General features: G+C 50.4%; 3 protein-coding genes across 5 annotated transcripts; 2 read left to right on the top strand and 1 right to left on the bottom strand.

Annotated features, from left to right (window-relative positions):
- Positions 1-5: 5 nt before the first annotated feature.
- Positions 6-11674, bottom strand: LOC310919290 (embryonic pepsinogen-like; the record flags this gene model as incomplete). Its single annotated transcript, XM_083878590.1, has 10 exons — positions 6-143; positions 338-436; positions 969-1113; positions 1589-1702; positions 2314-2513; positions 3282-3400; positions 3807-3924; positions 4722-4884; positions 10788-10894; positions 11603-11674. The coding sequence occupies 10 exons, from the start codon at positions 11672-11674 to the stop codon at positions 6-8; spliced, it is 1275 nt and encodes a 424-aa protein (XP_083734716.1).
- LAMTOR5 (late endosomal/lysosomal adaptor, MAPK and MTOR activator 5) lies at positions 8585-10798 on the top strand. The gene is made up of 4 exons (XM_083878612.1): positions 8585-8666; positions 8827-8888; positions 9598-9715; positions 10486-10798. Exons 1-4 carry the CDS (start codon positions 8632-8634, stop codon positions 10544-10546), a joined length of 276 nt encoding a protein of 91 aa, XP_083734738.1. The 5' UTR covers positions 8585-8631; the 3' UTR covers positions 10547-10798.
- Positions 11675-12278: 604 nt separating the features above from the next.
- On the top strand, positions 12279-26392 carry SLC16A4 (solute carrier family 16 member 4). Of its 3 annotated transcripts, none has more exons than XM_083878698.1 (9): positions 12281-12657; positions 14062-14162; positions 15181-15313; positions 16091-16234; positions 17051-17212; positions 17732-18271; positions 20921-21132; positions 21936-22029; positions 26108-26392. In XM_083878698.1, exons 1-9 carry the CDS (start codon positions 12636-12638, stop codon positions 26251-26253), a joined length of 1554 nt encoding a protein of 517 aa, XP_083734824.1. In that variant the 5' UTR covers positions 12281-12635; the 3' UTR covers positions 26254-26392. The 3 variants fall into 3 exon arrangements, with proteins under 3 accessions (XP_083734826.1, XP_083734824.1, XP_083734825.1); XM_083878699.1 differs by having other exon boundaries at positions 12282-12657; positions 14065-14162; XM_083878700.1 differs by lacking the exon at positions 16091-16234 and having other exon boundaries at positions 12279-12657.
- The last annotated feature ends 1605 nt before the right edge of the window (positions 26393-27997 follow it).

Here is a 27997-nt window from a genome sequence, read left to right as displayed (position 1 = left end):
TGGATCTAAACAGCCTTGGCCAGCCCAACACGGTTGTTGGCCCGGTCAAAGATGCTGTAGTACACCCTGATGAAGACATCTCCCAGGATCCAGAGGTCCCCAGAGGTGTCCTGGAAGCTGCTCATGCAAAATTCTTGGTCGTGCTGCGTTAGAGCAGGAAAAGGCAATTGGGGATGTGTGGGCTGGTGCCTCTCCTTGCTTTGCTCTGGAGGTCCCTGCCCATCCATGCCCCATCTCCCAAGGGAATGGGAGAAGCCAAGGTGACCAGAGCCACTGCAGGCAGTGGAAGGACCTTGAGAGAGGCTCCTGCAGCCAGGACCTGCTGGTTCCCACTCACCTGCTCAGTGTAGGCCAGGGCAGACACAGGGTACTGCACCCCGTCGATGACAAAGATGACCTCGGGCATGGCAGGGATGGAGCTGCAGTTCACACTGTGCTGCAGGGGGAAGGGAAGGGGCTCTCAGGAGGGAAATATGTTCAGAGGGTGAGAAGTGAGGGGAGAGATCACTGGGGCCTTCAACCTCCTCCTGGGGGACAGCGAAGGGGCAGCTCTGATCCCTGTGACAGGGACAGGAGCCGGGGAAGGGCTGGGGCTGTGCCAGGGGAGGGTCAGGCTGGAGACCAGGGAAAGGTTTTCCCCCAGAGGGTTCAGGCACTGCCCAGGCTCCCCACGGAATGGGCACAGCCCCGAGGCTGCCAGAGCTCCAGGAGAGTTTGGACAACACTCCTAAGGATGCACAGGGTGGGATTGTTGGGGTGTCTGTGCAGGGCCAGGGGGTGGACTTGATGATCCTGGTGGGTCCCTTCCAGCTCAGGACATTCCCAGATTCTCTGTGTGGCCGATACAAACCAGAGTGTCCAGGGTGTCCCTGCTGGGGTTACCATGAGCAGAGAGCAGGCTCCCCATGCATTGGCAGCAGCCTTGGCTGGGCTCTGCTGTGCCAGCTGCCCCCAGGGCGAGCTCTCACCTCTCCATACATGCCCTGCCTGGCCCCAAGGGCGCTCTGGATGTTCCTGATGCCCGAGGGAGGCCCGGCCAGGAGGGAGGTGCCCGTGTCGATGATGGCCTGGCAGCCCCCGGCACACGCGACCTCCTGGCTGTTCACGATGATGCTGTGGAGAGACCAACCAGGGGGCCATGAAATAACCAATGGGTTCTTTCCAACCTTAGGGATGGTTTTTAACTCATTTTATAAGAGTTAAAGCTGGGTAACCCCAAGTGCTGCCTGAGAACCTCTTCCCTTGCAGAGCCAGCTGGGAACGCAGCCACCACTGCAGACGTGGGCACTGAACACAGCCCAGCACCTGGGACCCATTTGGGCCCAACAAAGGAGGTTTTGACCCACAATTTTGCTTTCCTCATCACCAGAGACATCCCCCAAATAACAGGACAGGGGCTAGGCTGTACCCACCCCACTCATTTTGGGTGTTAATTACCAAAGTACTACAGAGTTTGTCCCCTTATCCCTCTGCATCCCTCAGCCCAGGGATGGGGATGTCAATGGAAGCCTCTGGTGGTGACGGGCCCAAGGTCTCTTTAGGAGCAATGCTTTGAGGTGACCAGAGAGCAACAGAGCTGGTTTGTCACCTGTCCATGGAGACCTGCCAGTAGCCCTGGTAAGAGACGGGGATCCAGTTGATGGGGCCGGTGAAATAGGACTCATCGATGCCCCCGAAGATGACCACGCTCCCTGTTTCCTCACTGGATGGTGCAGGAGAGAAAAACAAGGAGAGGTTGTATTGGTTTATTTCATTTTTTTCCTTATGTTTCATTTTCTTTAATTATTTTAATTTTTTTATTATTATTTTTTGTGGTTTTGTTTTGGTTTTGGTTTTTTTCTTGTTTAGTTTTTGTTTTTGTTTTGTTTTGGGTTTTTTTTTTTTGGTTTTTTGTGGGTTTTTAGTTTGGTTTGGTTTGGTTTTTGTTTTGTTTTTGGTTTTGGGTTTTTTTGTTTGGTTTTTTTGTTTGTTTTAAGTGTATGTTAATAAATTTCTCTGTGTACCTTTAAGTTAGGCCTACCTGCCTTTTCCTCCTAATCCCATCTCACAGCTGAAAAAAAACCCACTTAAACCACTACACTAAACTGAGCAAACAACATTCCAATATCATCCTATCCTATCCTATCCTATCCTATCCTATCCTATCCTATCCTATCCTATCCTATCCTATCCTATTCTTTCTATTCTATTTCATTTCTATTTAGATTATAAATTACATATTTTCAGAATCTTTTGCTAAGCAATCATATTTATAAAGTTTCCCTAATTCATCTTCCCCAACACATCCCTCTTTCCCCAGCCCCGCGGGCTCACCGGGACAGGTAGACAGAGAAGAGGTTTTCCTGCAGCAAACTCTGGTTCACCAGGTTATCAAAGACTGGCGTGATCCCATCAGCAGCCAGGTTTGGGTAGCCCAAACCCAGGATCCCATCGAAGCTGACGTGGATGAAGAACTGGCCGGGCTCTGCAGTGCTCAGGCCAAAGAGCTGGTTGGTGTCCACCAGAGAGGCCACCTGGGGACAGAGGGGGGCTGTGAGCAGGGACTGGGCTCCTGCTGTTCAGCTGGGGGGGGTGGAAAAGGAACTCTGCTCTCTTTTAAAAATTTATAAGTTTAATAAAAATAAAAATAGATAATTAAGAGATGGAACAAGGAAAGGTTTCTTGGTTGAGGGTGTCTGGTGTAAAGTCAGCCAGCAGCACATCTTTCACTCCCTCAGACCTCTGCTTTTAAAGGTGTGCATATGTATACGTAAAAAATATGTTAAAATGCATATGTATTACGTATGCCTGATTTAGACATTTTCTTCGAGTTGTCTTCTTTAATCATTTTATCTGATAGATTCATTTGTGGGTGGTTCCACTCTGTCTGGTTTCTTGATTTTTTTTTTTTGGTTGTTTTTCTTTGGATAAGAAAACCAGAAATCCAGCAGCATGTGCTCAGATTCCTTCACTTAAACTCCTGAGGAGTGACTGTGAAGGGCCATCCCCACTCACAGGAGAAACTCCACACATTTCCAGGAAAATGTGCAGGGGATTTCTGCCTTGTGGAAGTCTGGTGTGGCTTTTAAATTGAATGTCTGTCAGTCCTAAATCAAATTTATTGTGCCAGATCTCACATTAACAGTGAGATGTCCAGTGCTGATCCCGTGGCCCCAGAATAACTCACTACAGGACAGCAGTGCTTGGTTAACCAAGCTTGTCCTGCCTGGTTACCAAAAGCAGCTCAGCTTTAGGGGGACGGGATGTTCCCCCCAGCCCGGGGGTGCCGTGGGGACACTCACAGTGACAGTGTCAGAGCCCACGATCCCCTCCATCTCGCCCGTGCCGTAGTGGATGGACAGAGTCAGCCCCGTGCTCTTGTAGGTGGAGGATTGAGAGGGGTCAAACATCTGGTGGGTTTCTAGACAAGTGGAAAAATATGGAATTAAACATTTGGGCAAGGCCAAGTCTAAGGGAGGTGTGGGAGGAGGAGCCCTGCTGGGTTGCTCTGTGTTTTTCTGCCCTCAGAAATAACTCAGCTGTGAACATTTGCTGTCCATCCTTCCCCTCCTCCAGCAACCCAGGGATCCACAGGCATTCCCAACCCCCTTGGGCAGATGGGGAAACTGAGGCAGCAATCACATCACCTGAGGAATGCAGCCCTGAGCAATCCCCACACCCCAAACATCCATCACTCCAGCTCATTGCACGGGTGCCACAGACCCAGCTGGGTGAACCCCTCTCCCCTGGCAATGTCACCCCAATTTTTGGGCTGGGTGGGGCCATTCCAAAGCCAGGAGGTGCAGCTGGGCCTGGCTCCTACTCACGGCAAGCCAGGCTGGGGCAGGACACAGAGGGGACCCAGAGGTCGGAGGAGCCGGTGTCGAAGACCACGGTGAAGTCCTGGGGAGGGGTCCCGATGGAGATGGTCCCGTAGTATTCCACCTGTGGGGCAGCCAGGCCACGGATGGATTTTGGGGCATGAAACCAAACCTGGAGTTTCCCTTTCCCCAGGCTTGGTCCCTGTTGGAATTCTGGAAAGTTAGATTTTGGGGTTTTGGCGTGTAGCAATGCCAAGATGGAGGGCTTTGGGTGTTGTCTAAGTCCTTCTTCTTCACCTTCTTCTTCCTTCTTCTTCATGGGTTTGGGTGGTTTTCTGTAATTGGTTGATGGAGTCCGCATTGCAGACTTCAAGGAGTTAGTTATTGGGTTTAAAATAAAAATAATTTAGGTGTTACTTCACTATTGGACAGATTGTCCTTGAAAAGACTTAGCAGAGATAGAGAATTGCTCAATTTTGCACCTTGTTAACTCGAGGTACTGCAGAACTCACAGCTCGTGAGGCTGTAATATAGATAAGAATTAATAAACATCCAATTCCAAAATTGATATCTAATTTTCCTGTGTATTATTGACCCTAACCTCAGCAGAGAAAAAGAAAGCAGAACTGGAACAGGTCCCCTTCTTCATGGAGAGCTCCTGCTTTTAGCAGATCTCCTGGGGGACATTCCTCTGCTCAGAGCCACCAGTGTGAAGAATGAAGGTGAAGGATGAAGGTGAAGGATGAAGGATGGAGGATGAAGGATGGGGTGAAGGATGAAGGATGAAGGATGGAGGATGAAGGATGGGGTGAAGGATGTGAGCTGAAGGCTCTGGGATAAAGGATTTGTGTTTGATCCGTGCCCAGGACAGAGGGATGGACATCCCACAAACCCTCCCAGGGGATCAGAGCCCATACTCACGTCCAGGGTGTTCAGCAGGGGCTCAGTGACCACCCTGGTCCCGTTGGGAAAGGCGTGCGGGAATTTGGTGCCGATGTCGTAGTGGTGATGCTGGAAGAATTGGTGCAGCAAATCCTTCTCCCTGAGGACATCTCTCAGCTTCTTCCCCCTTTCCAAGGGCAGCCTGGCACAGGCAACGAGGGAAAAAGAAGAGTGAGATGGGATTTTACTGCTCCAGAGGACAGTCTTTGACATCTCCAGTGTTATGATCCAACAGCAGGAGCACAGGAAACTCCCCTAAAACTCTGAGTCAAGGATTTCCTCAAAAAATCCCAAAACAACCCTAGAAGCCACACCCTCATTCTCTGCACCCCTGGAGCAGCTTTCTGCAGCCTCAGACCTCACCTCTGCTCCCCAAAGCCATTAAAAACCTCCAAATTCTCATTTCCCCCCTTGAGTTTCCCCAGGCACCCCTGGCAGAGATGATGCTGGGACTTACCTGGTGACACCCTGGCAGAGGGCAGAGGCAGCACAGAGGAGCACCAGGAGCCACATCCTGCCAGGAACAGCCAGGGTGAGTTCCTGCTGGTTTATAAAGCCCCTGCCCACCCCACCTGCTGTGCCAAGAGCAGCCAGGACCAACAGGAGCTGCCCCCTCCCCTCCTTTGGGCATCCAGCCAAGGCAGGTGGCACCCAGGGACTGAGGGACACGGCAAACACGAGCCACACGTCACCTGGCAGGGGGGAACTGTCCCCTAATGCCACCCACAGTCCTCCCTTTGGGACCCCATGCTCCCCATTAGATCCCAAATCCGAACTCGCCATCCTTTAGGCCCCAAATCCTTCATCCTGATCAGGCACTGCCTGGCTGTGGGTGTGGAATTACAGGATGTTTTGGATATTTGGAAATATTCCAGGATATTTCCAGAATTATGGGATAATTTGTGTTAGAAGGGACTTCAAAGCCCATCCAGTCCCATAGCCAGCCATGGGCAGGGACCTTCCACTATCCCAGATTGCTCCAAGCCCCAATATCCAGCCTGGCCTTGGACACTTCCAGGGATCCAGGGGCAGCCACAGCTGCTCTGGGCCAACCCACTCTCACAGAGCAGAATTCCAATATCCCATCCAGCCTTGCCCTCTGGGGAAGCCATTCTCTATGTCCTGTCCCTCCATCCCTTGTCCCCAGTCCCTCTCCAGCTCTCCTGGATCCCCTTTAGGCACTGGAAGGGGCTCCAAGGTCTTCTTGGATCCTTCTCGTCCCCAGATGAGCATTCCCAGCTCTCCCAGCCTGGCTCCAGAACAGAGGGGCTCCAGCCCTGGGAACATCTCCGTGGCCTCCTCTGGAATTTCTCCAGGTCCTCCTGACATTGCAGACCCCAGAGCTGGAGGCACCACTTGGGCTTTTCCTTTTGGCCCCGAGGCCATTGCAAAGAGCACTGTGGGACCACAGGAATGTCCCCCAGGCTGGCACGGGAGGGTCCCCCTCCATCCTGGGGAGGTTTTACTCAGTTTTCCCCGTTATCTCCAACCCCATCAGCGCCGCAAACAGCTCAAGGTGACCCCTGGGAGCGCTGGCGCCGGGCAGTGCCCGAGATAACGGGACCATCCATCGCTTGGGCCTCCCAGGGCCCCGTTATCAGCAGCGATAGTGGCCCCCGGGGCTGCCCCCTGCCCGGGCTGGGGAGGGGGGAACCCGGGCTGGGGCAGGGAAAGGCTCTGGGTATGGGGCACACGGATCTGACACCTGCTGGTTCTGATTTAACGGCGTGTCCCCCACACTCCATCCCCTCCAGAGCCCCAGAGCTGCAGGAGATTGGGGTTCCTTGTGGATGGAAGGGAAAAACTACCACCTTCTTCTCCTTCTTCCACCTTCTTCTTCTTCTTCTTCTTCTTCTTCTTCTTCTTCTCCTTCTCCTCCTTCTCCTTCTCCTTCTCCAACCTTCTCCTTGTTCTTCTCCTTCTCCTTCTTCTCCTCCTCCTTCTTCTTTCTTCTTCTTCTTCTTTCTTCTTATTATTATTTATTAATTAATTGTTTAATTTCCCCCGAGAATTGCCATTACTGAGAGGATGCTGCAGGAAAAGCCACTCCAGATTTGGAGGTGTCCTATTCCCATCCTAATCCATGTCCTGCTCCCATCCCAATCCATGTCCTGATCCCATCCATATCCTGATGCCATCCCAGACATGCCTTGATCCCATCCCAATCGATGTCCTGATTCCATCCCAGCCTGATCCCATCCCAATCCATGCCCTACTCCCATCCCAATCCATGCCCTACTCCCATCCCAATCCATGCCCTACTCCCATCCCAATCCATGCCCTACTCCCCTCCCAATCCATGTCCTGCTCCCATCCCAATCCCAGTCCTGATCCCATCCCAGCCATGTCCTGATCCCATCCCAATCCTTGTCCTGCTCCCCTCCCAATCCATGTCCTGCTCCCATCCCAATCCCAGTCCTGATCCCATCCCAATCCTTGTCCTGATCCCATCCCAATCCCAGTCCTGATCCCATCCCAGTCATGTCCTGATCCCATCCATGCCCTGATCCCATCCCAATCCATCCATCCCAATCCATGCCCTACTCCCATCCCAGCCATGTCCTAATCCCATTCCAGTTCTGCTCCCATCCCAATCCATTCCCTGCTCCTGTCCCAGCCATGCCCTGATCCCATCTCAATCCATATCCTACTCCTATCCCAATCCATGCTCTACTCCCATCCCAGCCATGTCCTAATCCCATTCCAATTCTGCTCCCATCCCAATTCATATCCTACTCCCATCCCAATCCATTCCCTACCCCCATCCCAGCCGTTTCCCGGCCTCTCCCACCCCACCCTGTGTCTGGAGCAGCGGGTTCACCTTGGAGCAGGAGCAGAACATCAAACAGAGCCGGGACTGGCACGTTCGGGGGGCCCCGAGGGGCTCCTGGCCCCGGGATCAAACAGCCCGTGTTGACTTTCCCCGTCCCTGCTTTGCCCCTCTAAGGACAAGTTAAAAGGATATTTCCCTAAATGTGCTTTTAAAGCAGCTCAGAAATGATTTTTTTTTTTTTAAAAAATTTTTTTTTTTTTTTTTTTTTTTCTCTGAATTGCAAGGAAAACCCTGCAGGGATACAGGAGAGTTTCTCCATCACCTTTATTGTGGGCAGCTCCAATTTACGATATGAAATCAAGCACAGCCTGCTCTTGTTATGGGGCTGTCCCTTTATTTAATAAAGGGATTTCCCACTAAATTGTCACCTCCCATCATTGAAAGGCACTGGGGGATTGGTAATTCCCACTCTTGGGGTCTGGGGAGTCCCTCCAGGATGGGAAGTGATGGTGGTAAGAACCTGCTGAGGAATTTTTTTTTTCTTTTTATTGTGGTGGGGTCTGTTGGGAGAAAATAATTTGCAATATTTTCCACTGGGAGATGTCCAAAAATTAAGCAAATTTGTAGCCCCTTTCTGACCATTTCTGAGCTTGTGGAAGACCAGAGTCAACTAATAAAATAAAACATCTTAATAAAAGAAATCCAAAACATAAAATTATATAATTTTGGACAGTTTTATGAATTATTGCGGGGGTTTGGCTGAATTTTGCCTTCTCTCTATTGCCATGGGAGCCCAGAAGGATAAAACAGAGAAAATTAAGGAAAAAAAACCCCAAATATCGCAATTGTGCTGCATGCTTTGCGGGAAAACACACCCAGGGAGGGCTGATTTGGGGGTGCGGGTTTGCTGAGAGCAGCCCCGGGCACGGTGCCGGGGTGAGGTGACACCCCCACAGCGGGGACCGGGAGGGAACCGGATTTGGGGGCGTCCCCCGTGGGAACTCGCGCGGAGCCGAGCGCGCTCTGAGCGCTTTTGGCCCTGCGGAGCCGCCGTCGCGGGGGAGGGGGGGGGGGGCACGTGGGTGGGGCGGCGAGGCGGAAGTGGCGGTGGGGGAGATGGAGGGGACGCTGGAACAGCACCTGGAGGAGACGTGAGGGGACAGCGGGGGATACAAGGGGACTGCCGGGGACTGCGGGACACGGGGGACTGTGGGGACACGGGGGACTGCAGGGACACGAGGGGACACTTGGGGACTGTGGGGACACGGGGGGGACATGGGAGGACTGTGACCACTTCTGTCTCCCCCCCAGCATGAAGAGCCCGGCCGTGGTGGGCGTCCTGTGCACCGACTCGCAGGGGCTCAACCTGGGCTGTGAGTGAGGGAGCCCCCCAGGGAGGGCATCGGGGGCTGGGGGGACCCTGGGGGGGCTCCTGGGCTGGGGGACAGCGGGTCCTGCCCAGGGCTGGAGGCACCGGGGGCTGGTCAGGCCCTGGGGGGCTGCTCAGGGTTGGGGACACCCCCTTAGGGGACACCGAGCCCTGCCCAGGCCCTTCAGGAGCTCCCAGGGGTGGGGGGCACCCAGCACTGCCCCATGGGTGTCCCAGGGTTGGGGACACCCCAGGGCCATCCCTGCTCTTTAAGGACTCCCTGGGATGGGGACACCAAGCCCAGCCCTGCCAGACCCTCCCTGGCTTGGGGTTCCTGGCCTTGACCTGCTCAGCTCCACCCTGAGGACACCCAGCCCTGCCCAGGCCCTTCAGGGGGTCCCAGGGGTGGGGGGAACCCAGGTTGGGGACCACTGAGGACACTGGGGCCACTCTGAGGACACCCAGCCCTGCCCTGCTGTCCTGCCCTCCTTGGGGTGTCCCCAAGGGCTACCACCTGCCTGTGCCTCAGAGGAAACCCCAGCCAGCTCTTCCTGAGGCTTCAATTCAGGATTTTTGGTGGATGGAGAGGAACTATTTGGGGAGAAGCCTCCAGGGAGGGAAATGTGCCGGGGCAGGACTGACCCCACTGGGCTGGGGGAGGGAAATGGGGCTGTCCCAGAGCTCTGGGGGCTTTATCCTGTCCCCCCCTGCAGGCAGAGGGACCCTGTCGGATGAGCACGCTGGGATCATCTCAGTGCTGGCCCAGCAGGCAGCCAAGCTCACCTCTGACCCCACAGACACGCCCGTGGTGTGCCTGGAGTCGGACAACGGGTGAGTTCCCACCTGCAGCTGCTGCTGTTCCCCCTCCTGGGCCTTCCCCAGCCCTGGGGGCTCCTGCAGTCACAGCCCTGCCCAGCTCCTCCTCTGGGGGGGAAAGGAGACACTGCCACGGGCACAGGGATTGCATTCAAGGGGTTTGAGAGGCAGGAGATGGAAAAGGAGGGGGAAACACTTCAGGGGGTGGTGGATAATGTACCCTGGGAGCTCTTCCCCCTGGGGAGCCCTGTGGATAAGGAAGATTGGGGGGAATCCCTGTGGATAACAAATATTGGGGAATCCCTGTGGATAACAAATATTGGGGGATTCCTGTGGATAACCAAGGCTGGGGATCCCTGTGGATAACCCAGGCTGGGATTCCTGTAGATAAGGAAGATTGGGATCCCTATGAATAACCAGGGCTAGGATCCCTGTGGATAACCAGGGCTGGGGGATTCCTGTGGATAACCAAGATTGGGGGATCCCTGTGGATAAGGAAAGGTCAGGGATTCCTGTGGATGAGGAAGGCTGAGGGGTTCCTGTGGATAAGGAAGATTGGGATCCCTGTGGATAACCAGGGCTGGGGGATCCCTGTGGATAAGGAAGATTGGGACCCCTGTTTATAACCCAGCCTGTCAGTCAGTGAGGCAGCAGTAACATCCCCATCACAGCTCATGGAGCAGCTCTGGGATGGGGATAGGCTCTGTGGCTGCTCTGTGATCCCCCTGCCCACCTCCCTGCTCCAGTCCCAGCTACCCTCCCTCATCACCTTCCCCCTTCTGCAGGAACATCATGATCCAGAAGCACGACAGCATCACCGTGGCCGTGCACAAGCTGCTGTCCTGAGCCCTGGCAGCCAGCCCTGCTCCTCCTCCCGCACTGCCACCCTCCCTCTGGAGCTCCACGGCCAGGATGAAGCTCTCCCTCCCCTCCCTGCAGCCCCTGGGCAGCTCCCCAGGCCTCCAGCTCACATTTCAGTCCTTGTGCTGCTGAGGATGAGCCGTGGGCACAGCCCCAGGCCCTGTAAGGAGCAGATCCTCCCTGCTCTGTGTGGGGGCTTCTTTTGTTGGAGAAATTAATAAATGACCTGTAAAAACCCTTCTTTCCTTCCTTCTCTTTGCTCTGGCTGGGAGAGCTGGGCCTGGTGCTTTGTTTCCAAAGGTAACTTCTCCCACTCCCTTCATTAGCATTTCTCTGGAATTGGTGGAGGCTCCTGCAGGAGAAAAGGTACAAATTCTTTCCCAGGAATTTCTCCTAGGAAACATTTCGCCTCCTCAAGTTAAACATTCTGTGGGAGTTACTCCCTCACTGTGCCTTGGGTTGAAGTTCAAACCTGCACATTCTGGTGCCCTGGGAGCTGTGAGGGGATTTTGGCAACATCCTCACTAATCCAGGCCCCTCTCACTCCTGGCAGGTTTGAAACGCTGCAGGGAAACAATCCTGCAAAAAGATGGGGAGCTGCTACACCCCAGGGGTTCCTGAGTGCTGGGGAGGGAAAAGGAGCTGGGCTGAAGCTGCTGGAAGGGGAAATTTCACAGCAGAGCATGAGGGAGAACTTGGGCTGAGTCAGAAATGACACTGTCACTGCTCTGACTTTACTCCTTGGAGCAGTGGGCAGTGACAGGGACGGGCTCACACAGGAGCAGCCCCAGCCCAGCCAGGCTCCACATCCCTTCACCTGCAGTAAATCCCTGATTTTGGCACATCCAAGCTCTGTGGTGGCCCAGGGTTCTCCCCTCTCCATCCCACCAGGCTGGGAGCAGCTGGAGCTGGAGTTTCCCCCTGGCCATCAACAGCTCTGGGTGCAGGTGCTGCTGGCCCTGAAACCACCCTCACTGCAAACCTCACCCTGCTTAAATAAAGCTGAGTGAACACATCAAAAATCCTCCTGGAGGGAGTTACCTTGTTCCTTTCCTTTGGAAAGTCAGAGGGGTTTCCTGAGGGTCTGCTGGGATCAAACTGCAGCACAGCCATGACCAGCCCACCCTGCTGACCATCCCCAACACCACCAGTCCAAGTGTCCCAGGTTGTTTCTCCCACATCACCACGAAAGAAGCAGAAGGAAAAGCTTTTCCTCCCTCCTGATCCCCTGTGGCACCTCAACCTCCACCCCCTCCCAATCCAGGTCAACGTGCTGGTGATGGGGATGCTCAAGACCTTTGGGATTTAATTTGTGGTTGCCACAGAGCCTGGGCTCCACCAGAATGATGCAGCTTTTGAATTTTTTGCCAAGGGAGAGCAGAGAGCATCACTGTCCCCACGGATCCCGGTTTTCTCTGGGCTCAGGAATGACTGGAATGAGAGATCAGCCCAGAGCAGGGCAGGGAGCAGCAGGACAGGGAGCAGCAGCAGGGCTGTGTTTACCCCGGATTTTGAGCAGATTTACAGCCAGGAGCCAACGCCAATCCCGCTCCAGCCCCGGGGCTGCAGCCCAGCCGCTCTGTCCGCCTGGAAAACACCGATTTTCCCAGCCTGTCCCTCCTCAGTGATGAGTTTGCCGTGCAGAACAGGCAGGGCCAGGGCTCTGCTCCTGTGCAGCCCCAGGCTGGGCTCCAGTCCAGCGGTGCCGCCCCGGGCTCTGCCCTGGCAGCATCCGGAGCTTTTCCTTGGCAGATTCCTCCTCCCAACAGGAATTCTGCTCCAAACTCCCCGAGTTTCCTGTTCCCAGCTGGAGAAGGGGAGGGACTCTCGGTTCTCGGGGCCTCCCAAGCCAAGTTCTGCCTCCAGGGAGGAGGAAAAGGAGGAGGATGAGATGGGCTGGCCCCCCCAGCCCCTCCAGGCTCCATGTCCTGCCCAGGACAGGCACCACCGCCCTGCCCGGGCGGGAATGAAGATTCTGGGGTGCAAAAAGGAGGGATTTAATCTCTGCACCAAATGAAAAGACTCTGAAGAGATTCCTCTTCGCTGTAGATTGTCCTGGGGAGGATTTTCCAGCATGCAGCAGCAGCAGCAAGGCGGTAAGGAAAACTTCCCAGGATCCTCATCCCTGGGGGATGTAAAGTCCAGGGCAGGATGCTGATAGCACAGGGTTAAATTGATTTCTGAAATCCCCCAAAACAGGGGAACGGCTCCACTCTAACCAGGATGTTATTTATTATTTGAAGAAGAGACGGGGAGACTGACCATGATCAGAATCCGATTTTACTCAGGTTTTTCAAGAACTTATACACCATTTCAGTAAGGTTAATAATTTCTACTACAACATTTAGGTTAAAAGATCATACAAACAACTCATGCATTTTTTAAAATATCCATGTAAGAAGTTGATTAAATCTTCTTCTCTTAAGCAAATTTCTAATCTCATCTTCTCATGAGCTTAAAGTTCTGTTTTTTCTTTCCAAAGCATCCCAGTCACCAGACTAGATATGCTGATTAAGTCTGTCTTACTCTGGTGAATCCCCATAGTTATTCCATGCTATTGTTTTAACTAAATAAAATATAACTTTGCCCAGGTGGTGGGGGGAGAGAAAAGGGAACCCTGGTAGAACACACAGGCTCTAAAAAGAATAAATTTAGGGCAGGAGGATCTGTACTGATATAATCATTAGTATGACACATGCTGGAATTGTCAGTTGTAATATCAGTTTGGTAATTAAATGTGATTATTTTCTCCAACTAGAATCTTGAGCAAGAATCACACAGACTATTGTTCCTCGGGATGGAATCAATGGAGCAATGGGGTTTAATGATTAACACAAATCCTTATGTAACAAGAAAGGGTATAAAATTGTAATTTAGCATGTTGGACAAGCCGAGATTTGGGTCCTCCAAGATCCCCCGGCTTCCAGAGCTCTGAAATAAAGCACCACACACAATTCTGTGATTGTGTGTCCTTTCCTCTGCCAACAATCCTGCCTCTGCCAGGGCTGGGGGAGAGGATGGAAGGGACAGAAGCAGAGAAGGGAGTAGGAAGGTCCATTCAGTGACCTCTGGGTTCCAAACTGCTAAAGGCACTTGCTCACCCTTAAAACTCAAGTGGTTGCAGCAATTTGGTGGGAATGAAGAAGAATTGGAATGGTCTGCTCAGGGAGGTGGTGGAGTCACCATCCCTGGAAGTGTTTAAAAGGAAACTGGATGTGGCACTCGATGCCATGACCCAGTTGAGGTGTCAGGGCTGGGTTTGACTCGATGATCTTGAAGGTCTCTTCCAACCTGCACATCCTGTGATTCTGTGATATTAAACTATTTGCAGACAGGGATAATGGGGATTGTCAGGAAGGTCGGTGGGAGCATCACCCAAGTGAGTGCAGGGTGGGGTGTCTGTCCCAGCAGCTCCACGGGGCTCCAGGGCAGCACAGGAACTGTTTGTGAATGGAACAGGAGCATGGGAGGTGTTTAATGTGTCCTGATGTTCTCACCAGCAGGGGAGAGGCCCCAGGATGAAGAGCTGGAGGCTCCCACAGCCGGGAAGAGCCAAGGAGCCGCAGGGTGGGCGTGGGGAGTGGTGTTCCACTTCTTCCTGGTGAGCAGGGCATGGACCAGACCTGCCCGGGGCTGGGCACGGGGGAGTCTGCACCTCAATCAGGGTGGGACAGGCTGATCCCAAACACCCTAAAGTGTCCAGGCCCACTCAGGGTTAGGATAAGCTGATCCAAACCACCCCAAAGTCTCCAGGCTCAATCAGGGTGGGACAGGCTGATCCCAACCATCCACCCCAGGGCACAGTCCCAGGCTGATCCCTGTGCAATGTCCCAGTCTCAGCCATGGACAAGAGGGTTCCCTCACCAGGATGCCTTTTCCCTGCTCAAACACGTCACCACGGGGGTGTCAAACCCCAAACCCCTTGGCCAAGGGCCCTGAGGTGGGAGCCAGGGGCTGACTGGGAGCACCAAACTCTCAGGTACCCTCTGGGAGCACCAGGCACCTCAACACCACCTAAAGCCACAAATTCTCTGTGCCCACCAGTGATGAATTAAGGAATTGTGAAGCCTGGAAAAGACCTTTAAGGCCACTGAGTCCAGCTGTAAAGGCACCATCCCCCAAGCTGGGAGAGCTTTCCTCACTTCAGATGCCCCCTAAATAACTCAGTGCCAATCATTAACCACCAGGGAGACAACTGGAGTTAAAATTAAGGACACAAAGTGTCTGTCCTTTGCCCCCTGTGGCAGAGAAATCCTGGGAAACTGCCCCAGATAACATCCATGCCCTCATCAGCTCCCAGTGAGCTCCAAACTGATCCATAGAGACAATTAGTGCAGTAATTTAATTTAAAAAGGTAAAGGTGTCCTAGGAGAGTTGAGCTCTAGAGTTACTTTTTTCCTTTCCTTTGGGAAGTCACTTTGCAGAGGGTTTCCTGAGGGTCTGCTGGGATCAAACTGCAGCATGGCCAGGCCAGCCCACCCTGCTGACCATCCCCAGCACCACCAGTCCAAGTGCCCCAGGTTGTTTCTCCCACATCACCACAGAAGAAGCAGAAGGAAAAGTTTTTCCTCCCTCCTGATCCCCTGTGGCACCTCACCCTCCACCCCCTCCCAATCCAGGTCAACGTGCTGGTGATGGGGATGCTCAAGACCTTTGGGATTTTCTTTGTGGTGTTCCGAGAGGAGATGGGGGGATCTTCTGAGCAGGTCAGCTGGATTGGCTCCATCATGTCCTCCCTGCGCTTCCTTGGAGGTGAGTTGGTGTCCCCAGGGCTGGGAGCCTGAGCTCCCTCTGTCCTGGGTGTTTTATGGATCCAATTCCCCATCCCAGACTGCTCCAAACTGGACATGGGTCCCATGGATGTGTCTGAGCAGGGATGTGCTCTAAACACAGAGATAGTGGGAAAAAAATTGGAAATTGGGAAGAAAATCCTTCCCTGTGAGGGTGATGAGGTCCTGGCACAGGGTGCCCAGAGAAGTAGTGGACTCCTTGAAGTGCTGGATGGGGCTTGGAGCACCCTGGGATAGTGGAAGGTGTCCCTGCCATGGCAGGGGTGGGACTGGATGAGCTTTAAGGTCTTTTCCAGCCCATTCTGGGATCCCCTGAACTTCACTGTGAGTTCATTGGACAGACCCAGAGCAAACAACACTCTTGTCCAGCTGTGCAATAATTTGGAGTCTCTGGACATGGTGTGATTGAGGAAGGAGGCTCAGGAGAGCTCCAAGTTTGGGGTTTGCCTCCTTCCCTGCCCCATTCCCTGAGCTCCCAGGGCACAGGCAAAGCCTCTCCCCTGAACATTAATAATAATGTTCATTAATTAATATTATTAACATTATTAACACTATTAACATTATTAGCAATAACCCACCCCAACCCTGCTTCACCCCCTGCCTCCCAAACCTGGTGATGGGGATGATGCTGAAGCCCTTTGGGCACACAGAGCCTTTCCCAATGATCCCCCCGAGGTCCCCAAGCCCTGGCAGAGCACTTTTTACCCCCCAGGCTGAGCTGTGTCCCTTTTCCCCGCAGCCCCGGCGGTGGCCGTGGTGTGCCGGCGCCTGGGGGAGCGCCCGACCTCCCTGCTCGGGGCAGGGCTGGTGGCCGGGGGCTGCCTGCTCAGCACTCAGGCCACCAGTGTCCCCTTCCTCTGCTTCTCCATGGGATTCCTCCCAGGTGAGACATGATCACATCAGCTCATTTCAACCTGGGGAAGGGGCTGGAGGGTTGGTTCAGCTGGAGGAGCCAGGGAAGGGCTGGAGCTGTGTCAGCCTGGAGATCAGGGAAAGGTTTCTTTCCTTCCCAGGGCTGCCAGAGCTCCAGGAGTGTTTGGATAAAGCTCTCAGGGACGGGGTGGGATTGTTGGGGGTGTCTGTGCAAGGCCAGGAGTTGATGATGATCCTTGTGGGTCCTTTCCACCTCAGGATGTTCTGTGATCCTGTGACCCTTCAGTGCCAGAGCACCCCCAGCTCCTGTCTGAGACAGTGTGAACTCCCCAAGCTTCATGCTCACAACAAAACACCAGTTTCAACATTCCAGTCCCAACTAACACTGATTTTTCCCCTGCACCTACATGAATCCTGGCCTTTTAAAATCTCTTATAAAAGAGCAGAGCCTCCAATCCCCCCCAAACACCAAACCCCAGACAGCAAAAATTCCTTCTTTCAGCCCCAAACACTGCAGAGCCAGGGAACTACCAGCTTGGGATAGAGGGACACGGAATCCTGACACAGGAATCTCTTTTTGGGCCCAGAATTCTCATTTTCCCCCCTTCCTCAGGACTGGGTACACGGCTCCTGGCCTTTTAAAATTTATTACAAAAGAAGGGACCCACCAATCCTCCAGACACCGAAACTGTGACAGCAAAAATCCCCTTCCAGCTGAACACTGCAGAGCCAGGGAACTGCCAGCTTGGGATAGAGAGACAGGAATAAGGAATAAAGGGACACAGGAGCCATTTTTAGGCCCTGAATTCTCATTTCCCCCCTCCAGGGCTGGGCTTTGCCTGCCTGTACCAGGCTGCAGCAGTGATGACGGCCAAGCGCTGCCGGGCACGTCTGGCGTTTTCCAACGCCCTGGCCCGTTCTGGGATGGGGCTCACCTTCCTCATGGCTCCCTTCACCCAGCTCCTCATCGAGCTCTACGCCTGGCAGGGTGAGGAATATCCCATTCTTTCAAGTTTGTGGGTTTCTCAGAGGGTGTTTGGGGAGGTCTGGGCAGGGTAAGAGGGTCTTTTTATAAATTCGACACAGTGAGGAATAACTCTGCCTCTTCTAGGAGAGTTTGGGGACATCTTGTTAATAATTAATCACTCATTAAAGTCAGAGTTAAAGCACAGACCTTGGAAATCAAACCCAAAAAATTACTACTTTTACTGTAGTGTTTTAAGACCATCTTTAAAGTCCATTGTGACTTTAAATAAGGAAAACAAAACAAGCTCCCAGATTCCAGATGTAGCTGTGGATTTGTTCTGTGCATCACAGCAAAATGAACTCCCAGCTAGAAAAACAGAAATAAAAAAATCCCTGTTTTGTTACCTCCTCCATAAGGAGAAGGCAAACTCCCTTCTCATGGCAGAGCTTTGGTCAGTGAAAACTGTTCTACAAAGGCCATTTCCTGCTGCTCCTCCCTTCCCAATCCAAGAACAAAACTCCTTTTCTTGCCTTCCCTCAGGTACTCTCCTGATTTTTGGAGGCATCATGTTGAACCTGGTGCCTTCCAGCATGTTGCTGTGGCCTGTCAGGACCCAACAGCCTCGGGAATCTGCCAAAAATCAACACGAGGGATCTCCAGTGGCAAAAAAAGATCCAGAATCTCCTGGTGGATGCTTAGATGGAAACACTCACAGGGAATTACAACTTCACCCTGCACAGGAGGCTCCCAGCACAGAGAGACTGGTGATGTCCCATGGCAGGGATGTCTCTGACCCAACAAACACCTTGGGAAAGCTTGACAAGCCCACCTTGGAGAGCTCCTCCTCAAAAACACCCCCCGACGCCCAAAGAAGCCACAAACTCCTTTCAACCTCTCAAAAAGAACCTGCTCAGCCTCTCCTGGATTTCTCCCCGCTGAAGGATCCAGTTTTCTTCGTTTTCACCTGGTCTTTCCTGTTCAGCCACTTGGCCTATTTCGTGCCCTATTTCCACCTGGTGGCCAGAGCTCGGACTCTGGGCATGAGCGGCAGGGATGGCTCCCACCTCATCGCCGTGGCTGGTAGGTAAAAAAAAAAAATCCCTCACACCCACAGCTCACAGGAAAAAAACACCAATTTGGCCAAAAAAATGGTCCTGGGATGGATACTCCTGGTAGAGGTTCAGCTTTTACATCTTTTTGTAGATAAAGAGTCGCTTCTTGTAGCTCCAGTGAGGCTCTGGGTGGTTCCCCCCAGTGGGATCTGGGTGATCCCACACATGGGATGATCTTGATCCCAAATTTCCTCTTAAAAATTGCCCCTGCTCCCCAAATTTCCCTTTACAATTTTTCCCTGCTCCCCAAATTTCCACTTAAATTTTTCCCCTGCTCCCCAAATTTCCCCTTACAAATTTCTCCTGCTCCCAAATTTCTCCTGCTCCCCAAATTTCCCCTTATAAATTTCCTCTGCTCCCCAAATTTCTCCTGCTCCCCAAATTTCCCCTTATAAATTTCCTCTGCTCCCCAAATTTCCCCTTACAAATTTTCCCTGCTCCCAAATTTCCCCTTACAAATTTCCCTTGCTCCCCAAATCTCCACTTAAAAATTTCCCCTCCTCCCAAATTTCCCTTTACAAATTTCCCCTGCTCCCAAAATTTCCCCTTACAAATTTCTCCTGCTCCCAAATCTCCCCTTACAAATTTCCCCTGCTCCCCAAATTTCCACTTAAAAATTTCCCCTGCTCCCCAAATTTCCCCTGCTCCCCAAATTTCCCCTTACAAATTTCCCCTGCTCCCAAATCTCCCCTTACAAATTCCCCCTGCTCCCCAAATTTCCCCTTTAAAATTTTCCCCTGCTCCCCAAATTTCCCCTTATAAATTTCCCCTGATCCCAAATTTCCCCTTAAAAATTTTTCCTGCTCCCAAATTTCCCCTGTTCCCAAATTTCCCCTGCTCCCCAAATTTCCACTTACAAGGTGCTCTGTGTGTCCTTCTGGAGCTTTTCCCCTGCTGTGCTTAAACCCACAACCCACCCCAAAAATCCAAAACCCTCCAGTTTTTGACCCAGGAGGGAGAAATTCAATATTGGGGAAAAAAAAAACAAAGCACAATCCCCAAAAACCAAACCCTGGTTATGAGCCAGGATTAATTAACATTAAAGCCTTGCTGGGGTAAAGAAAGTGGCTCCAGCCTCAAATCAGCAGCAAATGTTTTATTGTATAAAAATAGATTTTATTTCTGCAGGGCTGGGTAATGTTCAGCAGTGGGGGGTGAGGAGAGGTCAGGAATTAATGGGATATTTGGAATTAGGAGTGGGAGGGACACAGGGGTCAGTGGGACAGGAGCTCCTGGATCTTTGCTTCATAAAAATGTATCAAAAAATGTAAAAAACAAAACTCTGAAAACCCAAATGACTGAGAGTCAGGCCTGAGTTTCTGTGCTCTTTGGATTTTTAGAAAAATTAAAATTGTGGGCACATTTTTCTTCTTAATATTCAGCTTTTTCTCTGTAGCAAGTTCCTGATTTAGGGCATTTAGAGGGGTCTGACAGGAATTTTTTTTTCCAGAGCATTTTAGTGCCCTTGGGAAAAGCAGCACAAGGGAAAAGGGAAAAAATACCTGGAAATTTTGGCATTTTAGCCCTTTGTGGTCACGTCCTCACAATGAACAGGGAAATTGGGATGTGACACAGCCAGTAACAGAAATAAAATTGAATTATAGAAATAAGTAATATTATAAAAATCACTAATAAATAATAAATATAATAATTTTAAAATATAAAAATAAACATCTATAAAAATAATGTTTATAATATAAAAGGATACAAATAATTAACATTACGAAATAAATATAAGAATAAATTAATTATAATATAAATATATAAATTAATATAAATAATGTGTAACACGATCAATGTATGATAATAATATAAATATAAAATACTATAAAAGATTTAATATTTTAATATATTAAATAGTATTTGATTTAACATTTAACTTGATTATATTAAATAACACATTAAAATAATATATTCTAATATAGATATTTTCTAATATCTATATTAGAATATATAATATGTAAAATCATATAATATATAGTAAAAAAATAAAAATATTAAAAATTTGCAAGTACTAAATAACAAATATAGTAATATGAAGGTAAATATAATTTAACTATGAAATACAGTTAATTATTTTAATCAATATAGATAATATAAAATTTACTATAATAAGTAACATAATATAATTTATATAATATAGTATGATATAATATAATATGATATGATATAATATAGAATAAAATATTGTATTATATTATATTATGTTATATCAATAGAATAGAATAGAATAGAATAGAATAGAATATTAACTGTAATAGAAACAATATAAAACAATATAAACAATACAAAACACGGTAAATATCAACATAATACCTATACTACAAATAATATAAATAACCATATAAAATACTATAAAATACGGCTAGATTTACAATATCCAATATATTTCTATGAACCAATAATATATAAAAATATATAGAAACAACAGAATAATAATATAAATAATCATATAAAATACAGCTAGATTTAGAATATCCAATATATTTATATGAACCGAATATATATATAAATATATAATATTATATATATATATAATATATAAAAATATCTATAAACAACAGAAATTTCAATCTTACCCCAAGCCACGTCTCCCCTGAGCTCTCCTGTCCCCCAGGGATCACGGAGATGCTGAGCCAGCTGCTCTCGGGCTGGCTGGCCGACCACAACTGGACCAAGAAATACCATTTCCACGTCACCTACCTGCTCCTCACCGGGGCCACCAACCTGCTGGGGCCGCTGGCCACCTCCTTCCCTCTGCTCCTCGCCTACACCGTGGCCTTTGCCGTCTTCTGTGGGGGATTCATGGCCCTGGTGCTGCCCGTGCTGGTGAGTCTGGGGCTCTGGGTGATGCTCTGAGCCCAAAAATCACCTGGAACAAGCAGAGAGATGCAGCAGGATCCTGCTGGAGGGTACAGAGGTGTTGTTCCAGGGATGGGAGAGATGGGAATGCTCAGCTTGGAAAGGAAAAGGCTCCAGGGAGAGCTCAAGAGTTCCTTCCAGGGATTAAAGGGGATTCAGGAGAGCTGGAAAAAGATTTGGGACAAGGGATGGAGGGGCAGGACACAGGGAATGGCTTCCCATGGAAGGGAATGGGATATTGGGAAGGAATTATTCCCTCTGAAGGTGGTGAGGTCCTGGTAAAGAGTGCCCAGAAAAGCTGTGGCTGCCCCTGGATCCCTGAAGTGTCCAAGGCCAGGGTGGATATTGAGGCTTGGAGCAACCTGGGACAGTGGAAAGGTCCCTGGGCTTTGAGGTCCCTCCCAACCCAAAGCATTCCAGGATTCTCTGATCCAGGCAGGGAGAGGCACCATTATAATTTGGCATTTCTTTCTGGAAGGAATTCAGAGTTTAAAACTCCTTCCTCAAAAGTCTGGCCAGCTGGAAGGCAGAAAAGCGTCTCCCATCCCAGCAATTTCCACAGCTGCCTAAAGGAGGCAAACAAATCCCAGGCTGGATCAGACCTGCAGGGGCAAAGTCCTTCCAAAGCTGCAGCTGAAGAGGAAATTCCCCAGAAAAAAAAAAATCAAATCATCTCTTGTGCTTAAAAAAGAAAAAAATAATCAATTAATCTCCTGTGCAATATTTCATTCCTATGAAATCACTAATTATTCTTTTTGGTTTCCAAACAGGTGGATCTGGTGGGAGTGGAAAAGCTCCACAGTTACCTGGGCTTTGCTGCCTTCTTTGCAGGGATGGCAGCCATGGCAGGACCCCCTTTAGCAGGTCAGTGATGGTACAGAAAACACACACCCACCCCAGAAATCCAGGGAGAAAACACACTGCTGGTCCACTCTCCTTACAGGGATTCATCCCAGGATGGGTTTTCTGTTCAAAGGGAGAGGAAAAAAAAAATAAATCCTATTTCAGAATTGTATTTTTATAGACAGGCAACGTTTTGCTTGGGACTTTGCAAAATCCAACCAGCAGCTTGGGAAATGCTGCCTGGAATATTCAGCAAATCCTGCCTGGAATATCTGGAAAATGCAATGCACAGCTTAGCCCTGACCACAGCAGGAGAACCACCACATTACCATGGATTTTACTCCCAACAGTGTTAAAATAACACTGAACTTGGACTGGAGGGGGAAGCAAGGAGAGGAAGGGAAAACAAGGACAGGCTCAGCAACATTCCCACCAGGCAGAGGCACTGGAACGTGGGGACAAGGCTCAGGAATCTCTTGTTTTGTCAGAGATTACACAGCTCAGCCACCAGAGCTCTGGGCCTGGAGATAAGGAGAGTGAAAAGCCTTTGCTCTTCTCCCTCTGCCAGGAAATCAAGGCAGCTGTGAGGATTTGGGAGATTTTAAGTGCTTAGAAATGAGTGTCCAGCCTCTGCTGAGGAGCAGGGGGCTTGCTCTCCTCCAAAATCTTGGCCAGGACAAAAATGTTCCTGGGCTGAGCCCCCAGGGGGGGATTCTGCCCCTCTGCCCTGCCCAGGTGAGACCCCACCTGCAGCTCCAGCCCTGGGGAACAACATCAGGAGGACCTGGAGAGTCCAGGAGGCCACAGAGATGCTCCAAGGGCTGGAGCCAGGCTGGGAGAGCTGGGGGTGCTCACCTGGAGAGGGGAAGGATTCAGAGCCCCTTCCAGTGCCCAAAGGGGCTCCAGGAGAGCTGGAGAGGGACTGGGGACAAGGGATGGAGGGACAGGACACAGGGAATGGATCCCACTGCCAGAGAACAGGGTTAGATGGGAGATTGGGAAGGAATTGTGAGGGAAGGGAAGGGCTGGCACAGGGTGCCCAGAGCAGCTGTGGCTGCCCCTGGAGCCCTGGGAGTGTCCAAGGCCAGGCTGGATGGGGCTTGGAGCAACCTGGGACAGTGGAAGGTGTCCCTGCCCATGGGAGGAGCTTTAGGGTCCTTTCCAATCCAAAAAAATCATTTTTTTGTTCCCTGCCCTCCAAATGAGCTGCCCCCAGCCTGCAGAGGCTCAAAGCTGCCAAAGATTCTGTAAATTCCATCTCCGTGCAAAGTTTCAGCAAATGCTGTTCCACCAGCACAGGGAAAAAAAAAATTATATCCTTAATCAATATCCCTGGGCTGGCTCTGCTCTCTCTGTCTGTGGAGGCAATTTCAAGGAGCCAAAACATTTCATTGACAACATTTCACTGTCAGGGTGATGCAGAGCCTGGATTGCAGATCCCTGCTGCTGAACCTCCAGCACAAAGCCATCCCTCAATCCCACTGAATCCCCTGGCACAGGAACACACAGCAGGAGTTAAAACACCTTGGCTTATCCACTCTCACGCTGCAGTTTCAATTTCCAGCCACCTGCAATATATTTGCACTAATGGGGAGGCTTTTCCCTTTCTGCAGAGGGTTTGTGAGGCTCAAGGCAGGTTTCCTGCAAAGAGCTTTCCCAAAGAAATCAGCCTTAATGCAGGTGGGAGAAATAAAGGCCAAATGAAGCCAAGGAGCAGAACACTTCCTGATCCATCTCCTCACAGGCAGAGCAGGATGGAAACAATCCAGAGCTCAGGATCCAAGATAAATTCTTTAATTTTCTCTCCCAGTGCTGTTTTAAGTGTGAAAACTGAGTGAGAGCAGAAACTCTTGATGAAGTGTCCAAAACCATCATCTGCTCCTTGCAGAACGCAGGATTTAAATGCTCTGGGACACCCCTGGGATTTGGTGCTTTCACCTCCCCAAAAACCCTGAGTTTAGAATCACAATTTTATCAAACCCAAATGGAAATAATGATGATGGATAATGAGAACTGTCTGATTTGCATATTAGACCAATTAATGCAAGGAAAAGGTGACTTACCTGCAAAGCTCTGAAATCCAGGGGCAGGACCCAAAGGGAAGGTTTGGAGTCTCTTTCAGATCTCCCCATCCTCTGGCACCTCTGGATGCTGCCAAGCTGAAAAAAACCCCAACCCAAAGCAGAATAAACATTATTTTGGCAACCATGAGCAAGATGAGGCACAGTTTATTTCCATGAGCAGTAGAAATCACTGACTCAAAGTGCAAAAAGAGCTGAACCAAAGCATTTAAGGCAAATTCCAGAAGAGATTCCAGCCCCAGAGCATGAACTCCACACTCCCAAGAGATTTGGGTGGTGAAAGGGGAGAGGATTGGAGTCACCCAAAAGCTCTGCTGGCACATCTGTTCAGAGGTTTTCTCAATTTTATCTTCACTTTCCCACTGAATTCTGCTCCTCAGGGATAAATAAAACTCCTGATTCCAGATTTAAACAGCACCATTTAAACAGCCTGGCCCAGCTGGGAGCACCAGCAGTGCTGGGAAGGTTTTGTTTGGCTCACATTGGTGATTTACCTGGGATTTACCAGCATTCCTCACAAAACTGCTGCTGTGCTGGGGTTTGCACACCACGAGCTCCCAGTTCAGATTTCTGCAGCTAAAGGAAAGAAAAGAATGAGGGGCACAGAGAGTGGAGATGCTTGAAAAGGTTGGGGTGTGATGGAAGTTGATGGCTGGTAAATCCCACTGCACCTAAATCCCAAAAAAATCCCCAGGAAATGTAAAATTTCCAAAATAAATGCTCTTAAATAATTTTAGTTGTTAACGTATTATTAAAATATATTAATAAAATATGTTAACAAAACATATTTTATTTAAAAAAATAAATTAGCAAATATCCTGAAGGATATTTTAAGAAGGAATTGCAATAAATCAGAGCTCAGCTGGAGCACTCTGTCCTGTTCCTCTGACAAGTGATTACGTCAACATCCCTTCTCCTCCCCAAATCCCAGAGACTCACACACAGATCCCACCCCTGGGAATGAAACACTCCAGAGGATCCTCAGGGTCATGGGAGAGTCCCCAGAGCAGCAGCCTGGGCTGGATCCTCCTCTCCATCCCTGAGGAGCAAACACAGGCTCTGCCCCTGGGACAGCAGGGAGCCAGCAGAAACTGAAACTGGCCATGAGCAGCTTTTCCTGTTTTATAAAACCTTCCTGTGGAAATCCACAGCAGGGAAATGTTTGGTGCCTCCCTCCAAATTTTACCTCCCATGTGAACAGGATTTCAGGGACTGTATCCTGTCCCTTCCTGGGTTTAGGGATCCCAGACTGGGATCTGCTGTTGGTGTAAATCAGGGGAGCCCATGGGTGTCTCCAGAAGAATTTTATTTCACACCAGCAGCAGATCTGCCTCAGCTGCTGCCCCACACCCACATTTGGGACTGGACTGGGATTTTTATGTGCAGCACTTTGCACATTTTAGATTCAAAGAGAGGAATTCTCCACCTTTCAAAGCACTGCCCAGACCAGAGAGGATTTGCCTCCAAACCCAACGCTTGGAGGTCACTTTAAAAGGTGACCTGTTGTCCTGCAGAGATTCCTGAGGCTCCATGGAATTCAGCTTTTCCTTTTAAGTCCTCCCAGAGCTGTTTTTGTCAAGTTCACTTCCAGCTCCTGGCCTGGGGTGTCTCCTGTTAGACAAGGGCTGGAGAACAGGGGGTTTGCAGCCCAGATGTTGCCAACACCAGCAACATGCAAATAAATCATCCCATCAGTCCAACAGGATCTTCCAGCAGCCACTTCAGGCCTGCTTATTTAAAGAAGGGAAAAAAAAAAAAAAATTCAGGGATTAAATTCAATCACATTAAACATCATGTCCACTGCAAGGATCAAAGCTGGCTTTGGGGAAAATGCCCTACGTGTCATTTCCTTAGAGGAAATGCTGCCCAGGATGAGTTAAAATAATTTAAGGAAAATATCTGAGGAATTCTTAGATGAGAACACACATCCTCTGCCTCCCACCCACCTCCCCAAATGATTTTTATTTTTTTCACTGAGAAAAATCCCACAGCTTTAACAACAATTCTCTCTCCTGCAGGGTGGCTCTATGACTACACCCAGACCTACGCCTGCTCCTTCCTCTTTGCTGGAGCCTGTGCTCTCATCTCACCTATTTCCTTCTTCTTCGAGCCTTCAGCCCAAAAGTGGAAGCTAAAAAAAGCCAATTTGAACAAGAGCCCCTGATCTGGCTGAAGTTTTAAAGGCTGGGCTTTGATTGCAGCTCTGTACTGGGAAGTATCAACACTGAAAACTGGAATTTTTGGCTGCCAGATTCTCTTTGTACACCTGGATCCTTCTCCTGATTAAAGCCATGTGAGAAATGCGCAGTGTTCAGTGTCATTTGATGGGAAAAACACAGCCCAGGGTGTGGATGAGGCTGGGATTCTGCTCTGCCTTTGCTCCTGAGCTGTTTTTGGTTTTTTTTTTCTGCCTCTCAAGATTTAATCCTCAGCTCTTGTCTCTCCCCAGAGCAGAGCTGACTCACTCACCTCGTGGGAGCAGCCAGGGAGATGAGAGTGCCAGAGCACAGCCAGAGCTCTCAGCTCACTCTGTTCACACACAAACAACTGGCCCTGGGGAGGGCTGGGAGGGCAGGGTGACACTTCCACAGGGATCTGCTGCTCCAGGGGCTCCTCTATCCCTGGGGAGATGCTGCAGCTGCTCCAGGAGCTCCTCTGTCCTTGGGGAGATGCTGCAGCTGCTCCAGGAGCTCCTCCATCCCTGGGGAGATGCTGCAGCTGCTCCAGGAGCTCCTCCATCCCTGGGGAGATGCTGCAGCTGCTCCAGGGGCTCCTCTATCCCTGGGGAGATGCTGCAGCTGCTCCAGGGGCTCCTCTCTCCGTGGGGAGATGCTGCAGCTGCTCCAGGAGCTCCTCTCTCCGTGGGGAGATGCTGCAGCTGCTCCAGGGGCTCCTCTCTCCTTGGGGAGATGCTGCAGCTGCTCCAGGGGCTCCTCTCTCCTTGGGGAGATGCTGCAGCTGCTCCAGGAGCTCCTCCATCCCTGGGAAGATGCTGCAGTGGGGCCATTCCACATCCCAGGCACAGCACAGAGGACCTGGAGGCAAAAGCAGTTTTTGATTAAAGGCAGAACCAGGACACCTCTTGAAATAATAAAGTTCCTCACTCTCCCTCTCACCAAATCAACCACTGCCAGGAGCTTTGCTTTGCTGCAGTAACAGGAATTATGTGGGAGCCTTGGCTCAGCACCTTCCTCCTTCCAACACAAGCCCTGGGATAGTTTCACCTCTTTCCCACCAAGAAACAACTTGGCAGGACGTGGTGTGTCCACACCTCCCATCCCATCCCACCTGCTCCAGCAAAGCTCCCCCCTCCAAACCTCCAGGATCTGAAGGAGAATCCTTCCCTTTCTCTCTATCAGACCAACAGGTCACCAATTCCTCACCTTTATTTAGTAAAATGGGAGTGTTTGTCCTCCCTTCTCTTTTTCCTTCTGCTCCCATTTCCCACATCTCAGCCCAAGGATGGGCACCACCACCAGCCTTTACCTGCCCCCAAAATAACCCTGCATGGGTAAATCACCTTTCTCCAGCCACAATTACCTCTTGTCTATCCAAAAATTGTTGAGGAAACCAATGAGAAGCTCCTCCCAGGAGCCCTGGATCATCTGCCAGTGGGTTGGGAGGTGGGTGAAGAGTCTTCAAAACCTTTTTCTTCCCACTGAGCAGCCCCAGGGTGGTCAAACACCTCGTGCTGGGGAGGCAAACACAGAACAGATGGTTCAGTTCCCCCCTGGAAGCTCTGAAAACCAAAGGCATTTATTTACTGCAGGATACAACAGCAGCAGTGAGCAGGATGGGAATTATCTGCCCCCAGGAAGGTTTTCCCATCCCACTGAAATCATCCTGTAAATCACTTTCCCAAAGTTGTTTTTGCACAGTGCAGAGCAGGACAGGAGGTGTGGAGAAAT

This window comes from Zosterops lateralis (assembly GCF_965231275.1).
Source record: "Zosterops lateralis genome assembly, chromosome: 26".
Lineage (NCBI taxonomy): Eukaryota > Metazoa > Chordata > Aves > Passeriformes > Zosteropidae > Zosterops > Zosterops lateralis.
The sequence above is the reverse complement of the archived record's forward strand: the minus strand, read 5'-3'. Positions and strand labels throughout refer to the sequence as shown.

What these genes read in the sequence shown, in the direction of transcription:
- SLC16A4 (XM_083878698.1), top strand. Translation starts at nt 12,636, where the DNA reads ATGCAGCAGCAGCAGCAAGGCG. An exon ending in CCACCTCATCGCCGTGGCTG is followed by an intron (nt 18,272 to 20,920) that starts GTAGGTAAAAAA and finishes CCTGTCCCCCAG; the next exon opens with GGATCACGGAGATGCTGAGC. An exon ending in CCCTGGTGCTGCCCGTGCTG is followed by an intron (nt 21,133 to 21,935) that starts GTGAGTCTGGGG and finishes GTTTCCAAACAG; the next exon opens with GTGGATCTGGTGGGAGTGGA.
- LAMTOR5 (XM_083878612.1), top strand. Translation starts at nt 8,632, where the DNA reads ATGGAGGGGACGCTGGAACAGCACCTGGAGGAGAC. An exon ending in GAACAGCACCTGGAGGAGAC is followed by an intron (nt 8,667 to 8,826) that starts GTGAGGGGACAG and finishes TCTCCCCCCCAG; the next exon opens with CATGAAGAGCCCGGCCGTGG. An exon ending in TGCCTGGAGTCGGACAACGG is followed by an intron (nt 9,716 to 10,485) that starts GTGAGTTCCCAC and finishes CCCCTTCTGCAG; the next exon opens with GAACATCATGATCCAGAAGC.